The 24,966-nt window shown below is 39.5% G+C and overlaps 1 protein-coding gene across 1 annotated transcript in view; it reads right to left on the reverse strand.

The window, feature by feature from the left end:
* The window catches only part of ZNF236 (zinc finger protein 236), a 1,651,223-nt gene that overhangs the window by 835,456 nt on the left and 790,801 nt on the right, over positions 1–24,966 (reverse strand). The window contains exon 16 of the mRNA XM_044067103.1: positions 17,500–17,651. Coding sequence (XP_043923038.1) covers positions 17,500–17,651 — 152 coding nt within the window. The remainder of the gene's footprint in view (positions 1–17,499; positions 17,652–24,966) is intronic.

Below are 24,966 nucleotides of genomic sequence, written 5' to 3' on the forward strand. Positions count from 1 at the left end.
AAGCCTGCTTTGAAGCAGAGGCATCTTCTGCAAGATTCCCTGATTGGGATATGCAGGTAAGCCTCTTTTAAGTCTAGAGTTACCAACCAGGCATCTTTGCCTAGCATAGGTAGTAACTGTTGAAAAGTCAGCATCTTGAATTCTGGAATGTCCAGAAATGTATTTAGAATGGATAAGTCCAGAATTGGATGCCATGATTTGTCTTTTCTGGGTACCAAGAAAAGTCTTGAATAGAAACCTTGTCCCTTTTCCTCTTCTGGTACTAGTTGAATAGCCTCCATATTCATGAGGGACAGAACTTGTTTCTGGGCCTCTGCCCACTGATTTGGAGGCAGATCTGGCCATCCGTTTGGGATTGGCAACGTGTGGAAATGAAATCTGTATCCCTGGGATACTATATTTAAAACCCATTTGCCCTGGGTAATCAGTTGCCAGTTTTGTGCATGAAGTGTCAGTTATCCCCCCAAAGGGGCGGCCAAAAGGTAAGTGCTTGGTGATTGTAGAGGAAAGTCATTGAGACTGTTTACCATAGGGAGGTGCCTTGTTGCTTCCAGGTTTGGAGGTGGAGGCACCCCATTGTTTTGTTCTAAAAGTTCCTTGTGACTGAAACCTGGAGTCTTTGGAATGTCTGGATTTGACTTGAGTGGCTCTCGAGGGGACTGGAAAGGACCAGTTCTTAGTAGGCCAGTGCCTACTAAATCTGGGTGGCTGCACTTGTAAGAAATCTTTCACAGTTTGCATAGATTTAGCTTTATCTTCCATATTTTTTAAAACTTCTTCAGCCTCATTACCAAAGAGACTGTCCTGTTGTAAAGGAGCATCCAACAATTTTGCTTTAACATGGTCAGGCAGATTTTGCTCTTTGAGCCAAGCATGCCTTCTTATCACAGATCCAGTTACAGCAGCCCTGCAAGAAGCCTCCAAAGAATCAAAACCACATTGCAAAGTATGTTTTCCAACTTGTTCAGCTGAATGTAATAAATCCTGCAACTCTTTATTTTCCACACAGTCAGAGTAAATCCATGACATGCTGTTGATATTTAAGCATATGAAATTGACAGTTTAAAGCCCTGATTGCCAAGGTTGCAGACGTGTAAACCTTCTTACCCCATCTATCCAGCACCTTGGAATCTCTGTCAGAAGGGGTAAGATTTTTAGCAGTAGAGGCCTTAATGCCTTGGGACCCTGAGAAATGGCTTCAGGATCAGCAGTAGGGTTTTTGAAAAGGAATTTGTGGGAGTCAGGAACCCTGTCATATCTGTCTGGCTTACTAGGAGCCAGAGGCAGAGAATCAGGAGTCATACTGGATTCTGAAAAAAACATCATCAACAATGTCTAAAACAGGAGGTATAGCCAAAGGCCTGTGCTGAGGAAGAAGAAGAAAATCCCTAAGTCTCTTTTTAGATTCAGAGAAATCCTGACTTTCCCAGTGGAAGTGTTCCCTTAAGGTATGTAAAGTTTCTCCAAAAGGGAAATCCTCAGGGGGAGAAGCAGAAGGGATGGAATCTTCTGCATCAGAGTCCTCATAAGTAGGTATAGATAAATCCTGTTCAGAAGAAGAATAAGAAGAAATAGAAACCTGATCTGAATATTCAAAGTCAGTGCCTTGCCTAGGCCTCTTAGGGGGATGGCTACCCCTGATCAGGGTAATTAAATCTTCGGCCATTTTGATCTCTTGCTTTTTAGGCATTGGGGCCTGTATACGTGGCCCAAGCATCATTTTTTTAGACATAGAGGTAGATTTTGGCCTTAGTTTTGAAGATGGCGTCTGTTTAATATACAAATCTTTAGGCCTGAAAACACCCTTAGAAGCTGGTGCCTGCACAGCGGCTCCGGACTCATCTAAGGTAGAGACATCCACAGGTTCAATACTTAAAGCATCTCGCGGCATACTGGACTCCGAATGGGTCTCAGTAGAGGCCTGCAAATCAAAAGTAGCGGGTATCAGGGGCTGCGAAAGTGCCTCACTGAGTACCGGCGAACCGGCGACTGGCATAGGAGAAGTGTTGTCGTTGGTTTTGGACCTCGATGGTCTGTCTCTGTCTTTTTCTTTGCATTTTTTTAGGTATTCTGGTAGTTGGATTGCTAACCAATGACATTTCTGGATAGTTAAATCTTGAATCAAAATATTTAGAAGCAAAAATATACCAATGTTTAATCGTGCATTGATTCAATTTAGCACAAAACCGACAGCAAGGCACGTTGTGGTCAGTGCCTAGGCAAGGAATACAGTGCAAATGAAAATCCTTATGAGGTATTTGCTTCCCACAAGTAATGCAATTGTTAACTTTTACTGACATCGGTAAGGAGCAAGAAAAAGTTTCCCCAATGGGGTACATAGCTTTTAGTTGAAGACTTCGGTTCTGAAACTCGAAAACGAAAATTTCAGGAGTCGGCTGACCGGCACTTGCGAGCTGCATCTGCTTCGGGCACCACGCAGCAAGAAAGACTGATGTAATGGCATCGGCTGCATGTTTTATACCCCTGACATCATGGAAGAAGGGACAGCAACCGACGCAGGACCCAAGACTTTGTTAATCAAGCCGACTGAGGGCAACCTGCCAGCAGATTACCCAAATGTAATGACTCCCAACAGTGAAACACGAAGAACATCCTACACTTTCTGTATTTCAAATATGTACCACTGCATATTCTGCCCTGCCAGTGTCCTTTTAACTTTCCGACTAATGTAAATAAAGTGCACTGTAATCTGTAAATTAATTAACAAATTAAGCCTGCCTGTTATACCTTGAGTATACTGAATTACTACTATTCTTTAGATACCTTATTTTAATAAGCTGGTTATAAATAATTCTGTCACTTTACCCTTAAATAATCACTGTACAAATGATTCTGTCACCTCACCCTTAAAACTAATGATTGGATAATGTGAATAATAAGCCCGTTACAAATAATTCTGTCACATTACCCTTAAATCTGAATGAGTAATGTGAAGCAGAAATGTATAATTGAGTAGTAACATTATATTCTAAAACTGGACTGAAATTACTATACTCAACACATAACTGAGTATGAATGTTTACATTGCTGGACATCTAAAACGGTTGTGTATAAATGCTATAATCTGGAAACTAACTAAAATAAAATTAATATTTAAGGAATACTTGTTGCCAGTGTTACCTAAACACAGATAAAAACATAACTGAAAACTGGTAATGTTACATTCTGGAAACTAAGCTATTAGTACCTTTACTTCTCAGTATTGTCTGAATATAGACAAACTGAAAACTAGTAGTGTTGAACAGCTGTCTGAAAACATGAGAACATTTACATACTTGCTTTAACTCATACATTTTAACTTTAAAATCTGCTTACACCCACTCAACACGGCTTCGGACCCAAACATAGCACCACTACAGCTCAATTATTCTTCCTCAACACTGTCTCTATAGCCGTGGATGACCATAAACTTATTTCTTGCCTATTCTTGGACCTCTCAAAAGCTTTCAACACTGTCACACACACTTCTGCTGCACAAACTGTATAACCTCAACTTCTCCTCTGATACTGTTGCAGGGTTCTCCAGCTACCTCACTGATAGATCTCAATCAGTGAGATGACACTCTGCACTCTCCCATCCTCTCCTTGTAAAAATGGGTGTACTTCTCGGGTCTATCCTAGGGCCTTTACTTTTTAATATCGTTACTAATCAGCTCTATATCTCCTGTCCTCAGTCATCTTTAGTGCAATATGCAGATGACTCTACAGTCATCACCACAGCCAACTCTTCCTCTAAGCTCTTCTCAGCTACTCCGGCATCTTTTAAGTTAGTTGAAATATGGCTCTCCAACAACCAGCTCATCCTTAACCTTAAAAAAAACAAAGCTGTTACTCTTCCTACCAAAAACAAAATTCAACAATATTAAACTCTTCTTCTCCATACAGTCCCTTAATAACACTCCCATTCAGGTAGAATCCAGCACTAAGCTCTTAGGCATAACCATAGACGATCAACTTAAATTTGACTTGCATGTTAATAACTATATCAAAAAGACTCATTTACAACTAGGGCTCCTTTACCATAACAAGAAATTCCTTACCTCTGAAGCCAAGATTACTCTCTCTCTTACCTACCTTTTACCCAGTCTAATGTACAACTCTCAAATTCTCACAGATCTTAACTCAACACTCCTGACCAAACTTGAATCTACCTACAACAAGGTAACTAGATTTGCTGCCCAGCAAATGTACAAATCCCATCATTGTCTCTCACCTAAACTGGCTTGAATTACCCCACCAGCTTCTTCTCTCTCAGCTCCAGATCATCAATTCTATCCTATACCAGCCTTACCTCTGCCCAGCACTATCCCCTCTCATTTCCCATTATTCTCCCTCCAGACCTCTCCAAAGCTCTAACCAAGACCTACTACAAATCTACAAACCCAAGTCTAAATTTGGACGTAACATGTACAGCTATCTCCCCCACTATTGCCTGGGATAGGCTCCCACTAGAAATCACGACTCTTACACATCCTAAACAATTTAAGACAGCCACCAAAGAGCACTTTAGAAGGTCACTGATCCTGCCACTGCACTCTCCCTCCTTAAGCATCCCCTACTTCTCATACCTTAATCTACTTTCTGCCCTTAACTCACTCTTCTCACTAGATCTCTCTAATCTTCCTTGACTACTCTTTCTGCTGTCTTCTAAAACCTATTAAGCAAATTGCCTCAGAGAAACATTCTAGTGTAACTATCTTGCCTTCATGCAGCTACAGTATGATAAAACTGGGTTTTTGTAAACACTTGCCCCCAAAACTATATTCATACTAATGACACATTATTTCTTTTTATACATCTTGAAAGAACTGTGTTATACTCCTGAATATTGACACTGTATAACATTGTACTGCTACTTAATGCTTTGTAATAATCTTGTAGCATTGCTGTTTAATGCTAATTTATAACGAAAATTGTATAATATGTTTGAGCTTTTCTCCCCGGGTCTCTGCTGAAAAAGGGCACTTCAGCTCAGTCGGACAAACCTGGTCAACAAATGTAAAATAAATAAAAATAAATAATAAATAAACAAATAAAATAACACATACAGACAGTCAACATCTGACCCGCAGATCTTGCCAAATTTTACTCTGCATTGTCCCAGTCAGAGATGAGGTATTGGAAAGCCTGCTTTAATGTCCAGGTGTCCTTTTTATAATTAGGCCTTTTTTAAACCTCTCCTTTTCATCTCTCTTGCCAGGTTGGGTGGATAAAATTCTTGACTGTATTTAGTATCAGGTTCTTAAAATAACATTTGCATCTTTAACAATTACAAACTAATAGCACTGCTTGTTGCCCTGACTTTAGTTACATTTTTCTGCATGAAATAAACATTTGCTGGTAATAAACTCCAGCATATCTGTAAGTAAACTGGTAATGTACTACAGTAGCATGGAAAGGCTGTAACATTTTTATTAAATCAAACTGAAACATCAATTAAACTGTTTTTCCTGACATAACCTTAAAGTAGTAATCCAACACTGTGCATTTTTGCACCTATATAAATTAATTTTAACTGTTGAACTTTTCACATTTAATCTCATGACCCTCCGATTTTAACATAATGTTCTGTGAGTGAAACTCCACCCACTGTCTTATCACAGCCATTTTTTAGCTGACATCATTTAACTTTTCAGTACTACTGAATGCTGTAAGACTTTATCATTACTGTCTACAACTTTATTGGATAAATAATAAGAACTGTAACTGCATAAACTGCATTACAGACACATTTATTACCAGATTTCAAATGATCTGATTCTGGAAGTTTACTTATCTGTCTTTTATACATGTATGTGAAGCTTATCTGTAAGTTTACTTGAATATGCTTTATACAACTATGTGATTTTTTTTTTATATAATATACACATTTATTACTACAGTCGAACTGATCTAATTCTGGAACTTTACTTGTTAAGAGCTGAACCTGTGGCTTTAATGACACAGTATTTATGATGCATTCTTTTTCATGCATGAGATCTGAACTTTTGACTGTACTGTCACTGGGGTAGGCTAGTGCAGCAGTGAGGAATTCATGTATCTACTGTTAAGGGTGAGTGAATCTTACAAACCTGTACTACGTTCATCATCCCTACTGTTGCAGTAGTCTTTAGGCTATATGGAGTGATCACCAAGGCCTACCCAGCCTGGAAGGAGTAAGAATATGGATCCAGGAGCTTCTGAAGAATGATCCCAAAAAAGCCTGTCAATCTAGAAACTAATCCAATTTGCACTGTATTGTAAAGGTATGTACAGTGGACAATGTAGCAACTTCTAAAATATTTCTAGAGTCCACACATTTTTAATAGGCCATCAAGGAAGACAGGACTCTAGTAGAATGTGACTTTATACTGCCTGGAGCTGGTTCACCATAATGGGAATAACAAAAGACAATAGTGGAGGACAGTTGTCTGGAAATAGTCTGTTTTTACGTGAGTTGTTTTTCCTTTGTCCCAGCATAATAAACAAATACTTGATCAGTTTTGCTAAAGTACTTAGTTCTGTCAAGAGAGTACCTGAGCTGCCTAGGCACATCCAGAATATATATAATAATTTCTCCCTGGTTCTGAGAGCCTACGTAGAGCACTGGGAGATTGACAGTTTCTTTCAAAGTGAACTCTGAATCAACTTTGCACATTAATGAAGGATTTGGTCTTAATGAGACCCTATCTCTATGGAAGACCAGACACTGTTCACCGACCATGAAAGCTTCCAATTCAGATGCTCTTCTTGCAGATGTCAGGGGAATAATAAGAACCATTTTCTATGTAATGAACCTTATGTCTACTTCATGAGCAGGTTCAGAGGGAGACATGGTTAACTTCCATCACAAAGTTAAGATGCCAGGAAGGAACAACCTGTTTATAAGGAGGTATCATGTGCAAATCTCCCTTTAGAAATTGTTTCGCTAAATGCACAGAAGAATGTAAGGATCCCTGGGCAGACCTAGCCACAAGATGGAGCTTTAGACAAAATAAGAGGGGCCACATGACAGTACTGTAATGCATACAAATATATGAGAACCAGTGGTACATAACCCTGATAGAGCACTGGCTAGTTGCCAACTATAAAGTCATTTCCACTTGCCAATATAAGATTTCATAGTAGCACTCTTTCTTGCCTCCTTTAGTACCTGATGCATATCCTCTGGAAAGAAGTGCCTAAAAGGAATTAGAATTGAATCATCCTGGCAGTCAGTCAAAGCTGTTTGAGATTGGGGTGTTACAAACTCCCCTGTTTTGTGTGAGTACGTCCAGTTTGTAAAGAAGTCTGTGGTAATTCCCCTTGGACAATTCCATAAAAAGGGAGTATCAATGTTGCCTAGGCCAAAAGGGAGTCCCTGCAATGATTTTTGGAAAGTTCTCCTAAACACTTACCCTGGACATCAGTGGAACCTTATCTGCCACTATGTTTTGCTCTGATGCTATTTAAGATACCTGGAGGGTTAAAGAGTGCTGAAGAGTTACCTTCCAAGTCAGCCTGCACAGACGATACAATCTGGTGCAACCTTGCGTGTTTTTATACCACATTACTGTGGTTTTCTCTGTAATTACCTGAAGAGGTCATAAATGATGATGATGATGAAAGTTTAAGGCATGGATCACAACACATACCCCTTTGACAATGATGTGCTTTGGTCTATCTGAGGAGTTCCGCAGGCTTTGCACTCTTTCCCCCATTGAAAATGCCTCCCCAAAAGAAATCTTAAGCATCTGTAGTTACAGATTGGCTTGGAAGAAGACAAGAAAATGGGATCCCTGGACTTATTTTATCTGTAGTCTCCATCAGACCAATTCCTTTTTCACAAAGCCTAAGATTGGAATCTGAAATTCTAAAGAATGTAAACGTCCGGGTCCATGTGTTTACTTAGAAAATCAACAAATCTTTCTTACAAACAATATGGCAAGAGAAATCATGAAAATCATAGAGACCAGGAATTCCAGGACATAGACATATATTGTCTGAAATCTGAGAATGATTTGAAAAGCTTGGGAAAGCTTCTAGATAAAATCCACCTTCTTCTGTGTCAGAAATGCCTTTTGCTTCAAAGTGTCTGTGAGACAATCTGGAAAGTCAATCTGGTCAAGGAGAATTTCTGAACATTTATCTGGAACCCTAGATTAGTTAGAAGGGGAAAAACACATTGTAATGACTGTTGACATCTGGAAAAAGATGCTGTAAAGATGAGTAAGGTGCCTATATGAAATATATTCTGTCTGCAATAAGTTATGAGTGGAGCTATTCACTTTGTAATCACCCTTGGAGCTACAGATAACCCAAAGGGTAACGCAAAGAATAGAAAATGTGACCCAGACACACAAAATCTGAGACATTCAGTGAAGTCTTTGGTTATGGTAGTGTAACAGTATGTGTTTTTTTAGATCTAATGTTACCTGAAAGCTTTCCTTGGGAATGAGAGGTAACAGATTGTGAAGGCTCAACATCTTGAATTTTGCCACTTTTGCATACAGATTTAGAAAAGAAAGACCTACAATGGGAACATTTTGGAACAGAAGCCTTTGGTCCTTTGATTTAATGGCACCAGATCTAGGACTCCTAGGGTGGGTAAATGCGGAAGAACTTGAGGAAAAAATTCTGTTTGGTTCAGAGAGTGGGGACAAACTCCCCTGAAAAGAGATATCTGTATTCAGTACTGACTGTACCCTTCCTGAACCACTTTTGGCACCCAAGCATCTGAAACAATCTGTTGCCAAAGGGAATGCAAAGAGCCAGTTTCTGGGGCAGATTTTGAGAGACCCTGGCAGGATGAGTGATACTGGTGGAAAGAATGCTGATATACTCATTCTGAAGTAACAGACTGTCCTTTTTTAGGAAAAGACCCTTGTTTATGGTTGTTCCCCTCCTGCCATCTCTTTTTGGTTTACTGTTTGGCATGAGAAGACAGAGAGCTTTGTTTTTTTTTTTAGACTGGAAAGAGGATCGGGGAGATTTGTAAAGGGGGGGCTTGAAACATTTTGGAAACTTGTGTTAATTTCACTCTCCCATCAAATTGTTAGAGGAGCTGAGTAGCAGATGGCTCAAACAATACCTCCTTATTGAAAGCTGAACTTAAAATTTCAGACACTACCTCATCAGCAATCTTTTGATTATGTACCCAGGCATATCTCCTCACTAGTGTAGCAGTGGCCCTAGACAGGGTATCGGCACAATCATGCACACTCCTTAAGACATATTTTGATACTTGACAAATTATACAAATAATTGAATTCAGACAGGCACTGCTTTCAGGGGGAAGTGTAGTAGATAATTCTCTCAATCTGTCTGTAACAAAATAGAACAAACTTCTGAGAGTTAAGATTTTGATATGCTAAAAGAGAAGAAAACATTCTCTTGCCAAATCTGTTCTACACCTTTCCTTCTTTGTTCACGGGGTAAGGACTGGAGAACACCAAGAGCCTTTTCCCAGGTGGTGAAGATATGGCTATGGCTACAGGGCCAGACTTGAGTTGGGAAAACAAACAGTTTTAAGTTTAAGAAACTTTATAAAGCCTTTCTGCATTTTTGGAAACTGAAGGTTGATAACTAGGATTGTTACAAGTAGCATTAAATACATCCTCCAAGGATGGCACGAATTGCAGAAAGGCAGTGGAATGACCCATATATACTTGCAACATATACTATCTCAATCCAGGGGTAACATCCATTTATTCCCACAAAAACACCTCATTCATCTGGCAATAGCCAAAGAAAAGGCAAATCCTTCCAAAGGGGGCTGTGATGACCAGGTGTCCTATGAATCAGAGGAATCAGGTTGGGAATCTAGAAGAGAAGATCCCTTGTTCCTGTTTATGACAGAATCCTCTGAAATGTTTTCCTTAGAGATGTTTTGTTGTCTTATTTTTCAGGTAAGGATTTCTGAGCAGCAGGATTAACAGCTTATTAACAACTTCCCAGCCAATGTAAGAAAAGCATGTTTTTAACAGATACTTTTTACATGAAAAATGTTTAAGTACAGCTGTGTACACTTACCATAAATGCAGATGTTTGAGTGCATTCTCTGTTGCAGTCATCACTTGTGGGTTCTCCCTGCTGGGTAGCCCTCGGCCAGCCTGAATACCAGAGTAAAGGATTTCCCTCCTGCATCGGCTGTCTAGAGACTGTGGCTGATGTCAGGTCGTCAGGGCTATAAACTGTGGCAGCTGACGCCATTATATCGGTTTTTCTTGCCCCCAATAGGTAGGATCCCCTAAGAAGATACAGAAATAAGAAAAGACACGGGGGAAGGGAAACAGGACTGCAACAGTGAATACACTCGAGCATCTACATTTATGGTAAGTGTACACAAATGTACTATGTTCTTCGTGTTTCACTGTTGCAGTCATCACTTATGTGCATATTCCCAAAGCTGAGGAAGTGGGTGGAGGCATGCTGAATAGGTTTATAGGGATGCTAGCATGCCCTGCAGGACTGCAGATGCAAAGCCTGCCCTGGTTTTGGAGAATGTAGCCAGCTGGTAGTGCTTGGTAAAAGTGTGGATAGATGCATGTAGCAGCCTCCAGAATATCCTTGGTAGGAACCCCTCTCAGGAAAGCTATGGAGGTAGAGTCTGTTCTCGTGTAATGAGCTCTGATGGATTTGGGAGGACTCTTTCCATGGAAGGCATAGCAGAAATGTATGCAATGAGAGATCCATTTGGAAATGGTCCGCTGTATAATGGGTTTCCCCTCTGCTTCAGCTGCGAACGAAACCAGTAGCTGGTCAGATTTCCTGACTAATTTGGTCCTGCCAAACTAAAATCTCAATTGTCTGTGTACACCTAGGGTATGCAGAATTCTTTCTCCTTTATTGCTAGGTTTAGGAAAGAAAGTAGGTAGGTGTATGTCCTGGTTGAGGGTTACATCGGAGACCACCTTAGGCATAAAAGAGGGACTGCTTCTGACAGAGACCCTGTCCACATGGAAAATGATGAAAGGCTCAGTGGCCATAAGGGCCTGGAGCTCAGACAGCCTCCTGGCAGAAGTGATGGCTAGCAAAAAAGCAGTTTTCCAAGAAAGAAACTTGAGATCTGCTGAGGATGCTAGCTCAAAAGGGGGGTCAAGTCAACTTTTCCAGGACAAGGTTCAGATCCCAAGCTGGTGCAGGTGGCCTTCTAGGTGGTCTGATGTGAGCTACACCTGTGAGGAACTGTTTTAAGAGGTGTTTGGAGAAGAAGGGCTGCTCCGCCTGGACATAGGCTGAGATAGCTGAAGCATGAGTCTTGACAGAAGGGTAAGACAGCCCCTTTTGTAGAAGCTCTGCCAGGTAGTCCAGAACCAGTGGTAGAGAGGCATGGGTGCTGTATGCGCTTCTGCTGTTGCACCAGCAGGTGAATCTTTTCCATTTTGCAGAATATGATTTTCTGGTGCAGGGTCTACGGGCCTCCTTAATAATGTCTAACACTTTTTTGCTGAGAGCTAGGCTAAAGTGTAATACATCTTTGTGGAATCAGCCTTGCGGCTAACTGTGGCAAGTCCTGCGTGCAGTAGCTTCCCTCTCTGTTTTGTGAGAAGGTTTGTAGTGGGGGGGTAGAAAGATGGGAGGGTGTATGCTCAGAATGAAGCATGGGGTACCAGTGCTGCCTTGGCCAGTATGGGGCAATGAGGATAGCCCTTGGTCCATCCTCTTTGATATCTTCTAAAACAATAATATGTGGATCTACTGCAGCACACCACTGTAATATACCTGAGCTCCTTTTAGGATTTTTCATATTGTTCACATTATTTTCAGCTTTTAAGAACAGTTACTATAATAAAATGTTTATCCCTTTCCTTTCTTATTTTCTCTAAGTATTTTTGTTTTTGAATTTCTTTTCCTTTCTTTAACTATTTTCCCTACTGAATTCTTTTTATTTCTTACTGTGCACTAATCAGCTTCTTCCTCACTTGTCTCCTCTGTTTCTTTTTCCTTGTTACTTTTATCAGTTACATCTTTTTGTACATTTTCTTGTATAACATATTCTACTATCTATTTATCCTGTATAACTTCATTTTCATTTTCTTGTACATTCATTTTACATTCTAGCCATGAATGACCAGTATTGACACTTTTTTTGTATTTTAAAATCACATTTTTTTGCATTGGGCCCTGTTTTACCACATAAATAAAATCTTTTTTATCACATTCACTGATTAAATGATCATTTTTTTCACAAAAGTAAGTTTTTGGTTGACCCCTGTATTTCACAAAACCTCTATTACCACAAACATCAATAATACTAAGTACATGCATAACATTATCATTTTCCATTTTCAGTATTACTCCACACTCCCATCCCCCAGTCCATAGTCCCCTTTCATCATATATTTTTTAGTGTCCATTACTTCTTTACATATAGTTAACAAATGTTCTTTCAATTCTTTTGCTTCAACCAGCTCTAAACTGGATCATTATTCTTTTGTCTGCCTGTAAAAAGCTTGTACGACATTCTGACCATGGATAAAATATATTTCTTTTGTTCATATACACCCAAAAAAATTCTGTGGCCTGCCCAGTCTCAAATATCAAAAAGTCTCTTTATTAATTAAAATGAATGCTCTTACCTCTTTTGCTTTGACACCCTGAGGTGCTATGACAGAGTCCCAAACCTTATACCTGTCCAAACTTTCTTATTTTTTACAGCTCACAAGACTGGTATACTTTTTTGTTTCTTTTATTTCTTCTGTCTTCTTTGCTCCTTCTCCCACAGTCTGTGCATAAGCTTTTGTCTCTTGAACTTTTTCTGACACAGTCTCTTCCTCTCCTTTTTCTTCTTCTATTTTCTCCATGATGCCAAGCCATGAAATTGCTGTTCCACTTTCTGGTTCACTTTGGTTCACTATTTTTTCCAAATAATCATCCTGCAACCATCTCAACTGGACGGCTGTAATTATGCATTTCTTAGAGGTAACTTTCTCTCCTTCAAACAAACTGCTCTGAAAGTTTAGCTCTGACTCCATCTCTGTTACAGCTACAATCTCCTTTTCTTCCAATATCACTGTTTCTTCTGCACCCACAGCATCAGAAAAAAACTTCTAGTAGCAATTCTACCATTTCAAGTACATTTTCATCAACCTTCACTTCATTTTCAGCCAAAGCTGAATCAGCCATATTTTCTACCTGTTCCTCCTGGCTGCCTCCGTGCCTGGACAGGAAACAGGAAGTCAGGATGTGTAACACACTAGTCCTTCCTCTGACTAACAAGAGTAGTGGAAGTTCCCCAATGCTCTGGCCACATTTCCCCTAGTAGCAGAAATACCACCTTGGGTCTCCCCTGAAGCCTTTTGGAATTAGCTCATTTAACAAAAGATAAATAAAAATAAAAACACCATTAAAATAATTAGCAATTGTTTAAGCACAATATTGTGTGTGGAAGGGTTCCCCACTGGGGACTCACCTGCCAGAATACAGAAGAATGATGGCTAGCAAGGCATACTTTTGAGCAAGCAGGTACACTCTCAATAAAATCAGGGTAGAGATAACTGGTAGCAGTATATAAAAATGGTTAATTCTACCAATAATTGAATCCTGAAAGAGATGGTTAGGAGTCTCCAACGTCTGAAAGAAACCCTCTAGACTGAAAAGAGTTCTAGAGACAGTGTTAGTGGAAATTGTGTTATGTCCTAAGAAGCAGTTCTAATGTGCAATGAAAGAGAATGGTTTGTTTGAGAAATCATGTTACAAGCTGGAATGAATAGAAGTAGAGTAACTTGTGCTTTCAGTGTTGAACTGTTTTAGCTGCAGAAGTGAATGTGAGACTTAAAGAGATCAGTTTCAAGAATAGACTGGATGGCATCATCTGCAAAAGCAGATAACTGGCAAAGGCTAAGTCTTCAGCTGTTAAAGATGCAGAACCTGGAAGGTTTATTTTAGTAACATACTTTCCTTAAGGATGGCTAGGCTATGGCCAGCCCTCCAAGCACTGGTCCTTCTGAGAGGTGTCTGGCTGAAGCCAGTGGCTGCAATTTTGACCCTTCTACATCGCTCTACATGAAGCATTTTCAACTTCTAACATTATGCTATTAACATGATAGGTCAGGAAAATCTCTCTTTAATGTCTGCTAGTGGCAAGTTTGAACCAACAGCACTTGAGGCTTCATCTAAAGATTTACTCCAAGACAGTAAAGGCAATGTTAGTGTTGGTCTTGACTAATAATCTGATGGCCAGAAGGGCAACGTATGGATTATATCTACACATCAAATGCAAAAGGCTTTCACCAATGTGCCTAAGGATTCAGATTCAAACTGCCTGAGTGACAGAAGAAAAAGTAGGCACAGAGGCAAGGTGTGCTTATGTAGATGGTGAACAACATCATGAAATCTGGTGAGAAAATGCAAGATTGTGACTGATGGGTAAGAAGAATGCAAATGTAGGACTCAACAAGGAAGATCCCAAATATTAGATGCTATCTTTTTCCCCTCAGAGTTTCAATGTAAATCCAGCTGTACTAGACTACCAGTGCTGTTCTTATCAGCCTAAACATAAAAACAAAAAATCTCTGGGAAGCCAAGTTCTGAAGGTGAGTTAATGCTCTCTCAAATCACAACAGCTGACTGCTCTAGACACAGCTATACAGCACATTTGGGAAAAATGCTGACAAAATTAAAAACAGCGAAGACAACAGCAAGATATTTTAGTTGCATTTTTGAGTTTTTCAGAGCCCAGTTGCGACTAAAACCTCAACGAGCAAATGGCATCCTTGGTTCCTTGCCAGGAACCCATTTTTTCAACATAATGTTGCCTTTATTAACTAAGTATCTAAACTGTATTAAACTCTAAATTGTGGATGACAAGATTATCGACAACTGCAAATCAAACTAAAATGTAACACTTTTTAATTAAATTTAATTCAGAAATTATATCTTCTCTTGATCTCCCCTTTAGTTAACATGGCTGTTAACAGAAGTGGAACAACTTGTTACCACTCCCACAAGAGGGGAAAACATACTGGACCTGATCATCACCAACATGGGGACACTATGCTCCAGACCAGAAGTGTATCCCTCACTGGTAAGATCAGACCATAAACTAATCTCACTGGATATTCACATCCCGACCCCACCCCCTGCCCAGAAAACCACAGTGAAAAACTTCTCTAAAGCAAATTTCACACGCCTCAAAACCGAGGCGAAATCCTTCAAAGCCCCCGGGCCTGTGGAAAATACGGCCCAGACCGCAGAATCCTTTATAAACGCATTCTATGAACACCTTCAGGAATGCATGGATCATGCAATCCCAAATAAAACCAAGACCCAATCCTCCAAGGACCCCAGCCATAAACAAACTATACAATAGAAGGAGGAAGCTACTACATGATAGAGCAAAATCCCAAAAAGGGAAGGCATCTCTGATCAGTATTAGCAAAAAACTACGGGCACTCATAAAATCGTCTAAGGCCAGCTTCGAGAGAAAAATTGCACAGGACACTAAGGATAATCACAAGGCTTTCTTTAGTTATGTTAGGAACCTGGGTGGGAATTCCCAGATATGCTCAGAATTAGTCCAAAATGACAAAAATTACACCGAGCCCACAGACATTGCCAACATCCTAGCTGACAGGTTCAGTGCAAACTTCTCCCCCCTCTCCCCACCAAAAGGGCAAATATCTATCCCAACAGAGTGCTGCCACCCTGACATCTCAGATGCTCAGGTAAGAGCCGCCCTCTCCAAAGCAAAAAACACAGCATCAATGGGACCAGATGGTGTCCCGGGCTGCGTCCTACATGAACTCCAAGAAGAGCTAAACCCAAACATAAAACTACTGTTCAATCTTAGCCTTACTACAGGATATGTACCCAAAGAGTGGCGACAGCAACAGTGGTCCCTCTCCACAAAGGTGGTGCCTCAACGGATCCTGGAAACTATCGCCCCATAAGCCTGACTAGCTTGGTCTGCAAAGCTATGGAAAGGATCATCATGGACCTCATAAATAAAGATATTGGGGACCTACAGACACTGGATCCTACCCAGTTTGGCTTTGTTAAGGGCAGATCCTGCCTCTTAAACATGGTTGATTTCTTTGAAACAGTCACCAAGGCCATTGACGAGGGGAAGGTGGTCCACACAGCCTACCTGGACCTCGCAAAAGCCTTCGATACAATACCCCATTCGGGCATTATAGATAAGCTCACCAGCTTAAATATAAACCCCTATGTCACTAGATGGGTTGCAAACTGGCTCAAGGACAGAACCCACATAGTTAGAATTGCTGGAGCCATGTCAGACTCCAAACCAGTTACAAGTGGCGTCTCACAAGGCTCAGTCCTGGGACCTCTCTTGTTCGGTATATATTTCTCGGCGGTACAGGCCAACACAGAAGGACTGTGGCTGACCAAGTTCACAGATGACTGCAAACTGGGTGCCATAATCAACTCTCCAGCCGACACAAGCATCCTCCAAAAGGGCCTCATAGAAACAGACAACTGGTGCCAGAGCCATGGCCTCAAGCTAAACGCCAAAAAGTGTATAGTCATCCCCTTTGGCAAAAACAAAGTGCCCACAAATTACCACATAGGTGGTAATCCATTAAGTACAGAAGAAGTCATTAGGGACCTGGGGACCCAAGTTGATAGCAATCTCTCATTTGACAACCTCGTGGCCAAAGTGGTTAGAAAAACATTTTATATAGCCCACCTAATCATGAAGGGATTCACATCTAGATCAGGGAGGTCATCGTGCCTCTTTACTCATCCCTCATCAGGCCCATAATTGAGTACAATTCCCTTTGGGATGTACCTTACCAGACACCTGCAGCAGCTGGAAAGACCCCAAAAGTACCTCACCAAGAGGATCAAAGGGCTCAAACAGATGCCATATGCTGCCCGGTTAAAGAAACTCCAGCTCTACTCAGTGGCATACCGCCTGCTCAGAGGCGATCTGTGCCTGACGATAAAGCCATGTCCAACCCAGAATTAATGGACATGCTGCACCTCAGAAAATCCAAATCCCATCGAGATACACGCTCGAGAGACTTGAACCTCAGCACTGAAATAAATAGGACATGCTGGAGGGACAGATTCATAACCCAGAGGCTCCCTTCACTCTGGAATAAAATCCCAGTCCAGGTTAGGCAGAGTCCCACAATGACTCTCTTCAAGAGGAATCTTGATGAGTGGATGGGAGATCGTAGGTTTACCCCGGCTATCACTTCTGTGTCACTGTTAGACAGAGGCACAGTATACTAACCTCAAAAAACGCATAGCAAAATTAATTTAAAATGGGTGGCGAAAGCCAAACACACTCTGGCTAGGCTTATAAATGCCCTAGGGCAGATAGCCTAGTATGAACCTATGTCAGAAAAGTCCAAGAGATACCTGCCTCAGCAAGAAATAAGGGAGTTTGTTCAAGTTAAGACTGAAGATAACAATTACAGGCTGACATTCCTAACTCAGCAATAATGGCACATCTTTGCTTTTTTTGTTTATTATAATATTCCAGCTACCCAAGTGATGATCAGATATGGTAAGAGAATGGTGAAAGATTTTCATTTTAAAGCAACTTACGATATTAATTGTATCTGCACTGGAAACTTGGAGCAGATTTTGTGGATGGTAACTTGTAGATAGGGCTTGAGACTCCAGTGTACTTGAATCCTGAAGCTGTTGTACTGCTGTAAACTGATTCTGCTGGTTATATCCATCAGACATTGTAAAACCTACAAAACAAAATTAGATATCTTGAAAACAGTCGTCGGTGAAATATTGCTTCCTTTGGCTGCAGAATCAGTGTAATTCAACCAGAAAGAAACAACACAGATGCACTTTACAAATGAGTACAGGTATAATTAACAATCAAGTATAGTGCATCAAGTGAAACCATTACCTTTGCATAATGCACCAGACATATTAAAAATATTCCTTATGTCTGTGGGCAGCGTCTCACTAATAATCCCCATAATCAAACAAAGCATGTAGACGGAATGTGGGGATGAGACAGTCACTAACATTTGTATGTCACAAGAAGTTTCTGTCTAAGAAACATACTACATATCAGTGTTTTCTTAGCAGTCTCATTTTGACCCTTTCTTCAGATGTTACCTACAGTTTGATATTGTCAGATAATTTGCAGGAAAATACTACTACTCCCATAAGTCCTCTCCCCTGTAATTCTTCCCTCAGTTGAAGGAAGATTTCTACCAAGACTCACAGATATGTTCTTACATAACTCTCCGGGACACAGAGCTCGATCAATAAAAAATGAATACATTTCCACAAAGGACAGCTGCCACTGGTTAATGAATCTTTTCCCTTTCTTCCTATTTTCTCTTTTCAGTTTCAAAAACAGGGGTATTCTCTTTAAATCAGATTATTTTTGAAAACAGGCTATGCACGACTCGTAACATTTGAAGGACAGTATCTACTAGCTTGTGATTCCTTATTTCTCCTGGTATGTCTGTAGTGTGTCACTGTAGCATTCCCTTTGACAACCTGAATGTATTTTCTTATGTACACCTTCTGCAGTATTTCTATAAACAACCATGAGATTATCAATTGTAAAATGAGATGTAATTAATCTGTTTTCGTAAATGAAAGTAAGACATAAAAACTCAGCGGTCAGTCCATAAAAAAAAAAAATTAGGTCTGAGAAATACTGCTTCAATCCTGACAGAAATGTCATCAATGAAAGCATTGGTAGTCTTCTCCTTAAATGTGAAGGTGTCACTTATGGTATATTCTACAGAGTGGTAGATCACCCGGACTTCACATGTTTAAAGAAAAGGAGTGATGGCTTAGGTGCACCCACATCTTAGTATTCTTTCATATGTTCCAGTAAATTAATAATAAAAACTTCCATAGAAATGGTATTGGTTTTTGCTAAATCTCACTGCCTATGTTAACTGTTCTAAAGAGGTAACTAGAGAAAGGGGACCTCCTAGTCCGTCTCTATGGCTGTACAACAATGATGACTTGTGAAATATTACATGTAAAGCCCTGGGCACCATGGGCAGAAGATAGGCTATCTTATGGCTGACACAGTCCAGGACTTTGGTATAATTTTGAAAATGTATTTACTGAGGTTCTCAGGTCACTCTTGGTAAGTACTGGAATTGCACAGTCAACAGGGCATACAGTGCCGTAGGAAAGATGCGGCTTGAAGGAAGATACTTGCAAGGTGTGAATGGTCATATGATTCACTGGCCATGGAATATCTACAAATGAATAATCTATAGATGCAGGATCATGCTATACTTAATGAGCTGCTGCTTTTATTTTTGTTCAAATTACAATATGAAGATGTAAGCAAAGGCTGTGAAGTAGTGAGCAGTTTCACTGTAGTCTTTGCTGCTACAGCATCAAGTCTCCAGCTATGAACCTATGGAACCTATGATCATGAATTACAAAGCAAGTATTTTTCTAAGGTTATTAATACTCATAAAAAGTGACAAGTAGAGTCAATTGGCTGAAAGGTGCATCATCTCAACTCAGCTTCCCACTACATCCACAAGTTGTAAAAACAAAACAAACAAAAAAAAAACAGGATGCATTTAACACCCATTCAACTCTGTAAAATGAAGTTTTATTGTAGGATATTAACAATCTCTACTGTACATAGTGACAGATGATAAAACTTTTAGGAGTCATTTATTTGTGACAATTAAAGAAAATAAACTGCATTATCAAAAGACAGTTGCAGATGAAAGAAAAAATCAAAATTTTGCTGCTTCTTTCTAGCTTTTTTTTTGGCTTTGTATTGCAAACCAATCAACAGTAACTTTTTCAGCAATGATTCACCACTACTGATGCAACAACTTGCCCTCATGTACAAAACAAGGAAATTAGGGTTTGTGGTTGATGATGATTTAACACTATCAAAAGTTCTCTTACAGGTTCTGGCCAGGCAAAAATTCTCTTTCTTTTCTACAGGACTAGAAACTTATCTCTTTCTGCTGCTAAAGCTTTGGCAGATGAATACTACCTTTCTTCTTTTTGGGTGTTGCAGAGGCAAACATCAGCTGTTTGACAAATGGGCAAGAGAACTGTGCAAAGAAACTGAACTTGAATGTTATAAATGTAAAAAAGGAACATACATGGATAGAATGTAAAGAAAAAGAGAGTGAAATAAATATTGAGAGTAAGAGGAATGATAAAGTACAAACTGGAAATGAAGTACGGATATAAACAGATGAAACTTTAGAAGAAGAAAGATAGTAAAAGAAAAGAAGAAGAGGAAATAGGAATTGGAAGTTAGTGATGAAGATAAAAGATGGAAAGTGGTAAGAGTAAAAAAGAAATATACTGGTAAAAGAGTAAAAGACAGAAAAAAGAAATGTAAAGGTATTATTATAAAAGAAAACAAAAAAGGAAATGGATGACAATTATTAATCTAAAAAAATAAAATAAATGAGAATGTAGTACAACAAGAAAATAATACCCATTAAATTAAGGAACAGAGAAAGGAACGATTTAAGAATTCTCATAGTTAGTGTTAACAGTAAGAAAAATATAATGAGGATGGGGATTTTAGAATGGTGCAATAAATGTGATGTAGATATAACCGTCTTGGGAGATACAAGGTTTCTAACATATGAAGAAAGATTACAGACAGAAAAAATATAGGACAGAGAAATTGTATGGAATATGGGAAACAAGTAGAGTACAGGAATAGCAGGATTATGTACAAGATAAGTGAAAATCTTAGATGTCAATTTATTTAGAAAGGGAAGACTAAATTGTAGATTTAAGAAGGCAACAGAAGGTTTACAGAATTATAGATATTTATGCTTATGTTATATGTAAAGAAAGGGAAAACTTATTTCAAAGAATGTTCGATTATGTAACGGTAAATATGAATATTACAATAACAGGAAATTTTAACTGTGAATTCAAAGGGAATTAAAAACAGAGGAAAAGATGTAAGAGAAAAATAACAGAAGTTATGAAATGTGGGGAACTGGCAGTATGGAACAGAAAATCAGACTTGTAGAAGAGGTACACCAAAATCAGAGACGGATTACTTTATAATATCAGAAGGAATAAGTATAGCAGAACGAGAAGCTATTGTAACAGGTTTTACAGATCACTTAGTAATATGAATGGAAATAAATGATAATGAAGAATATATTAAAATAGGAAATGATATAAAAAGAATAAATGAAAAAGAATGGAATAAAGGAAATAAATTAATTGCACAGCTATGATAGAGTCAATATCACTATGTGGGCATTTTACTACAGTCAGAGTGGTGGATTACATTTAAAAGGTAAAATAAAGTATTTTTTGTTACATTGGCAAAGTAAAATGAAAAAAATATGAACATGTTAAAACGTGAATATTTAGAAAAAATTGATAGAGAATACTTCAAAAAAGCAAAAAAAAAAGTTTATAAAAGAAATTAAGAAAAAGTCAAGGATTTATTATATAAAGGTATTTTTATAAGGTTAAAAGGAAGGGTTACTGTCATATTTAAGTAAAACAGAGAAGGAGATTAGTAGCACAATGATAATAGAGAAATGAAAGATAAAAAGAAAATTCAGGTAAAGTCAATATCAGATTATGGAAGCCATTGTAATTTATGTAGAAGACATGTTTAGAAAGAAAGAGAGAATGTACAAGAACAAGGAAAGTAAAAAAAAATTCTGAACAAGTTAATAAAAAGATGAGAAAGATAATTGTAAGTACTTAATTGATTATGGATGTAGAAAAGTATAGTGGGGTGGGAAATTGGGTATACTCAGTTAAAGGCTTACAGCCAAGGCACGAGAGAGAAGTAAAGAGTGTTGGTTTTTTTTGTGGAATTTTTATTAAACTGTTTGGTACATTTGAACATTGGCCTTTTCTTTGTCGTGGTTTTTATCTGCTGTTGGACTTTGTGGTGTGCAAAGATGAGAAAGAAATTACTTTTTACATACTAGATAATGTGATTAAACTAGCTGTTCTGGATGGAATTAGAATTCTAATATATAACAACTTAGAAGAATGGCGAAAAAGAATCTGTTGTGCATCTTTAATAAAGAGTTATGAAAATAAAATTGCCAAAGATTCCAAAGACAACCACAAGGCATTCTATACTTATGTCAAGAATCTAAATGGCAATGCTGAGATCTGCTCTGAGCTACAACAGAATGGCATTAAATATACTGATCCCAAGGATATTGTCAATATCCTGGCAGATTGATTTAGTGCCAACTTCACCCCCTCTCACTTCACACCCCTCTCACCCCCCTAAAGGGCCCATTTCAATACCAGAAGACTGCCAAATTCTGGTAATCCCAGCCACACAGGTAGAAACTGCACTCTCCAAAGCTAAGAATACAGCATCCATGGGACCAGATGACATCCTGGGCTGTGTACTACATGAACTACAAAATGAACCGGCACCTCATCTAAGTGTCATGTTTAATCATAGCCTCAACTCAGGCTTCGTGCCCACTGAGTGGCGCACAGCTACAGCTATCCCACTCCACAAAGGGGGATCCACCTTGGATCTCGGGAACTACTGTCCCATCAGTCTGACGAGCCTGATCTGCAAGGGCATGGAACGCATTTTCATAGAACTTATAAACAAAGACACTGGCAACCTTCAAACACTGGACCTCACCCAGTTTGGGTTTGTGAAGGGCCGATCTTGTCTCCTGAACCTGACTGACTTCTTCAAATCAGTCTCCAGAGCTGTGGATGATGGTAAGGTGGTCCACACAACCTATCTGGACCTCATAAAGGCCTTTGACACCATCACCCACTCTGGAATCATAGATAAACATACTAAGATGGGCATAAATCCCTATGTCACTTGATGGGTTGCCAACTGGCTTACTGACAGAACCCAGACTATAAATGTAGCCGACTCCAAATCCAGCTCCAGACAAGTGACAAGTGGAGTACCTCAAGGTTCAGTCCTGGGACCGTTCCTGTTTGGCATCTACTTCTCTGAAGTACAGGCCAACACTAAGGGACTCTGGCTAACAAAGTTCTCAGATGACTGCAACATGGGAGCCATTACCGAATCCGCAAATGATGTGGATATTCTACAAAAGGGCCTTACAGAAACAGATGCTTGGTGCCAGAGCCATGGGCTTAAGCGTAAAGCCAAGAAATGTATAGTTATCCCCTTTGGGAAAAAAACATGTACTCATGAATTACCACATGGGTGGCAGTACACTAAACACTGAAAGTGTGATGAGAGACTTAGGGACACAGGTGGACAGTAGTCTCACCTTCTATACCCACATTGCCACAACAGTCAGGAAATCCTTCTATGTGGCACACCTCATCACTAAGGGCTTTTTGTCCAGAAAAAAGGAGGTCATTCTCCTACTGTACTCATCCCTCATTAGACCCATTATAGAGTAGAACGCCCCGTTTAGTATGTACCTCACAAGACATCTGCAACAGCTTGAAAGGCCGCAGAAATACCTCACTAAAAGAATCACAAGCCTAAAGCAGATGCCCTATGGTGACTGTCTAAAAAAGCTCCAGCGATACTCTGTGGCATATCGTCTCCTCAGAGGCGATCTCTGCTTGATATACAATGCCATGTCAAACCCTAAGCTGTTGGACATGCTCCACTTAAAGAAATCCACACACTCCAGGGATCTAAACCTTGTTATCACAATGAACAAAACATGCTGGAGGGATAGGTTCCTGACCCAGAGACTCCCCATACTCTGGAATAGACTTCTCATACATGTCAAGCAGAGCACCTCCTTGGCCCTCTTCAAAAGGAACCTTGATGATTGGATGGGAGATAGGAAATTCACCCCAGGGATCATGTCAGTCACCCTTCTAGACAGGGGAACAGGGAAGGAAATACTGTGGGAAGAAATATCCGGGGAATTGTTTGGCTAGGCTTGTATAGGCCCTAGGGACGACAGCCCAGTACCAAACTATGAACCTATAAGAAATTATGTAGTGGAATTTTAGAATTCATATGGAAAAAGGAGAAAATGTAAACAGAAAGAACTGGAGACCAACAGTGTAAAATAACATGGATTTTTATGAAAATAATAACAGAAAAGATTTGAGAATAAGATGGAATATATAATAAAAGAAAGTGTATAAGGTATGAAAGGAAAAGGGTGTCAAAATGTATTAATGATAGAGAAATACTGGCAGGTGATACTAATAAAGCATTGAGTCAATACAACATGACATGCTGCGGAAAATAATGGAGATGTACAAGGTTAGTAATAAAATTAAGCAACAGTGTATGACAACGTATAACATTAATAAAGTAATAATTTTAGTGAATGGATGGTTAAGTGAAGAAACAGAAATGAGTAATGGTACAAGACAATGGCCTCCTAAGAGTAGTATTTTACTTCCTCTACTTATGAATACAGTAGTCAGTGAGGTTAATCGTAAAATGAAGAATGCAAAATATGGTGTTAGCAGAAGAGAGGCTGAAAGAGCGACTACTAACCTGATAAAAGTGTTTGTTTTCCTGCTACTACCTGGGCGACTGTCCAATCTAGCTAAACTGCAAGTATTTCTGCTTCTTGAACTGTTTTAAACTGTTTAAAGTTGTTCCACCTGCACTTTTAAAGTTTGTCCTGTTTGTTGCTTTTACCTGTTGAGACTACATACTCAAATGCGCTAGCCTGTGTTACATATTTATTGCATTTTCCTGCTGTCTGTTGCAAAAAAAAAAAAAAAAAAATTAGCCTTGCTTCCCGTCTTTCCTGACCTAGAGTAGTCCAAATACAGGCTTTGCTGTATTCTGGACTCTTGGAAAGTTCCTGTGTTGCCCATTTTCTTTATTGGATAAAGGGAGGCTTCTTTGTTCACCAGTGGCAGTGGGGAGCTTGGAGCAGCCTATCTATCCCTGGAGGAGTGTTCCCAGCACAAGAATCTGGTAGTCTATTGGCCGTTTTGGGCCAATTTCTAGCTCTTTCAAGTCCCCCTGTATAAAACCTGCTTTAGCGCGACTTTGAGCGATTTTGCGCATAGCGCAGCATCGGGCAGCGCTGCTTAATTGAGTTTAAACCATTCTCGGCTCCACAAAGTCTGCTCTTCACTTTTTCCCTTAGAACT

The sequence above is a fragment of the Protopterus annectens genome, chromosome 3.part1 (assembly GCF_019279795.1).
Source record: "Protopterus annectens isolate FY-2018-M chromosome 3.part1, PAN1.0, whole genome shotgun sequence".
Classification (NCBI taxonomy): Eukaryota; Metazoa; Chordata; order Ceratodontiformes; family Protopteridae; genus Protopterus; species Protopterus annectens.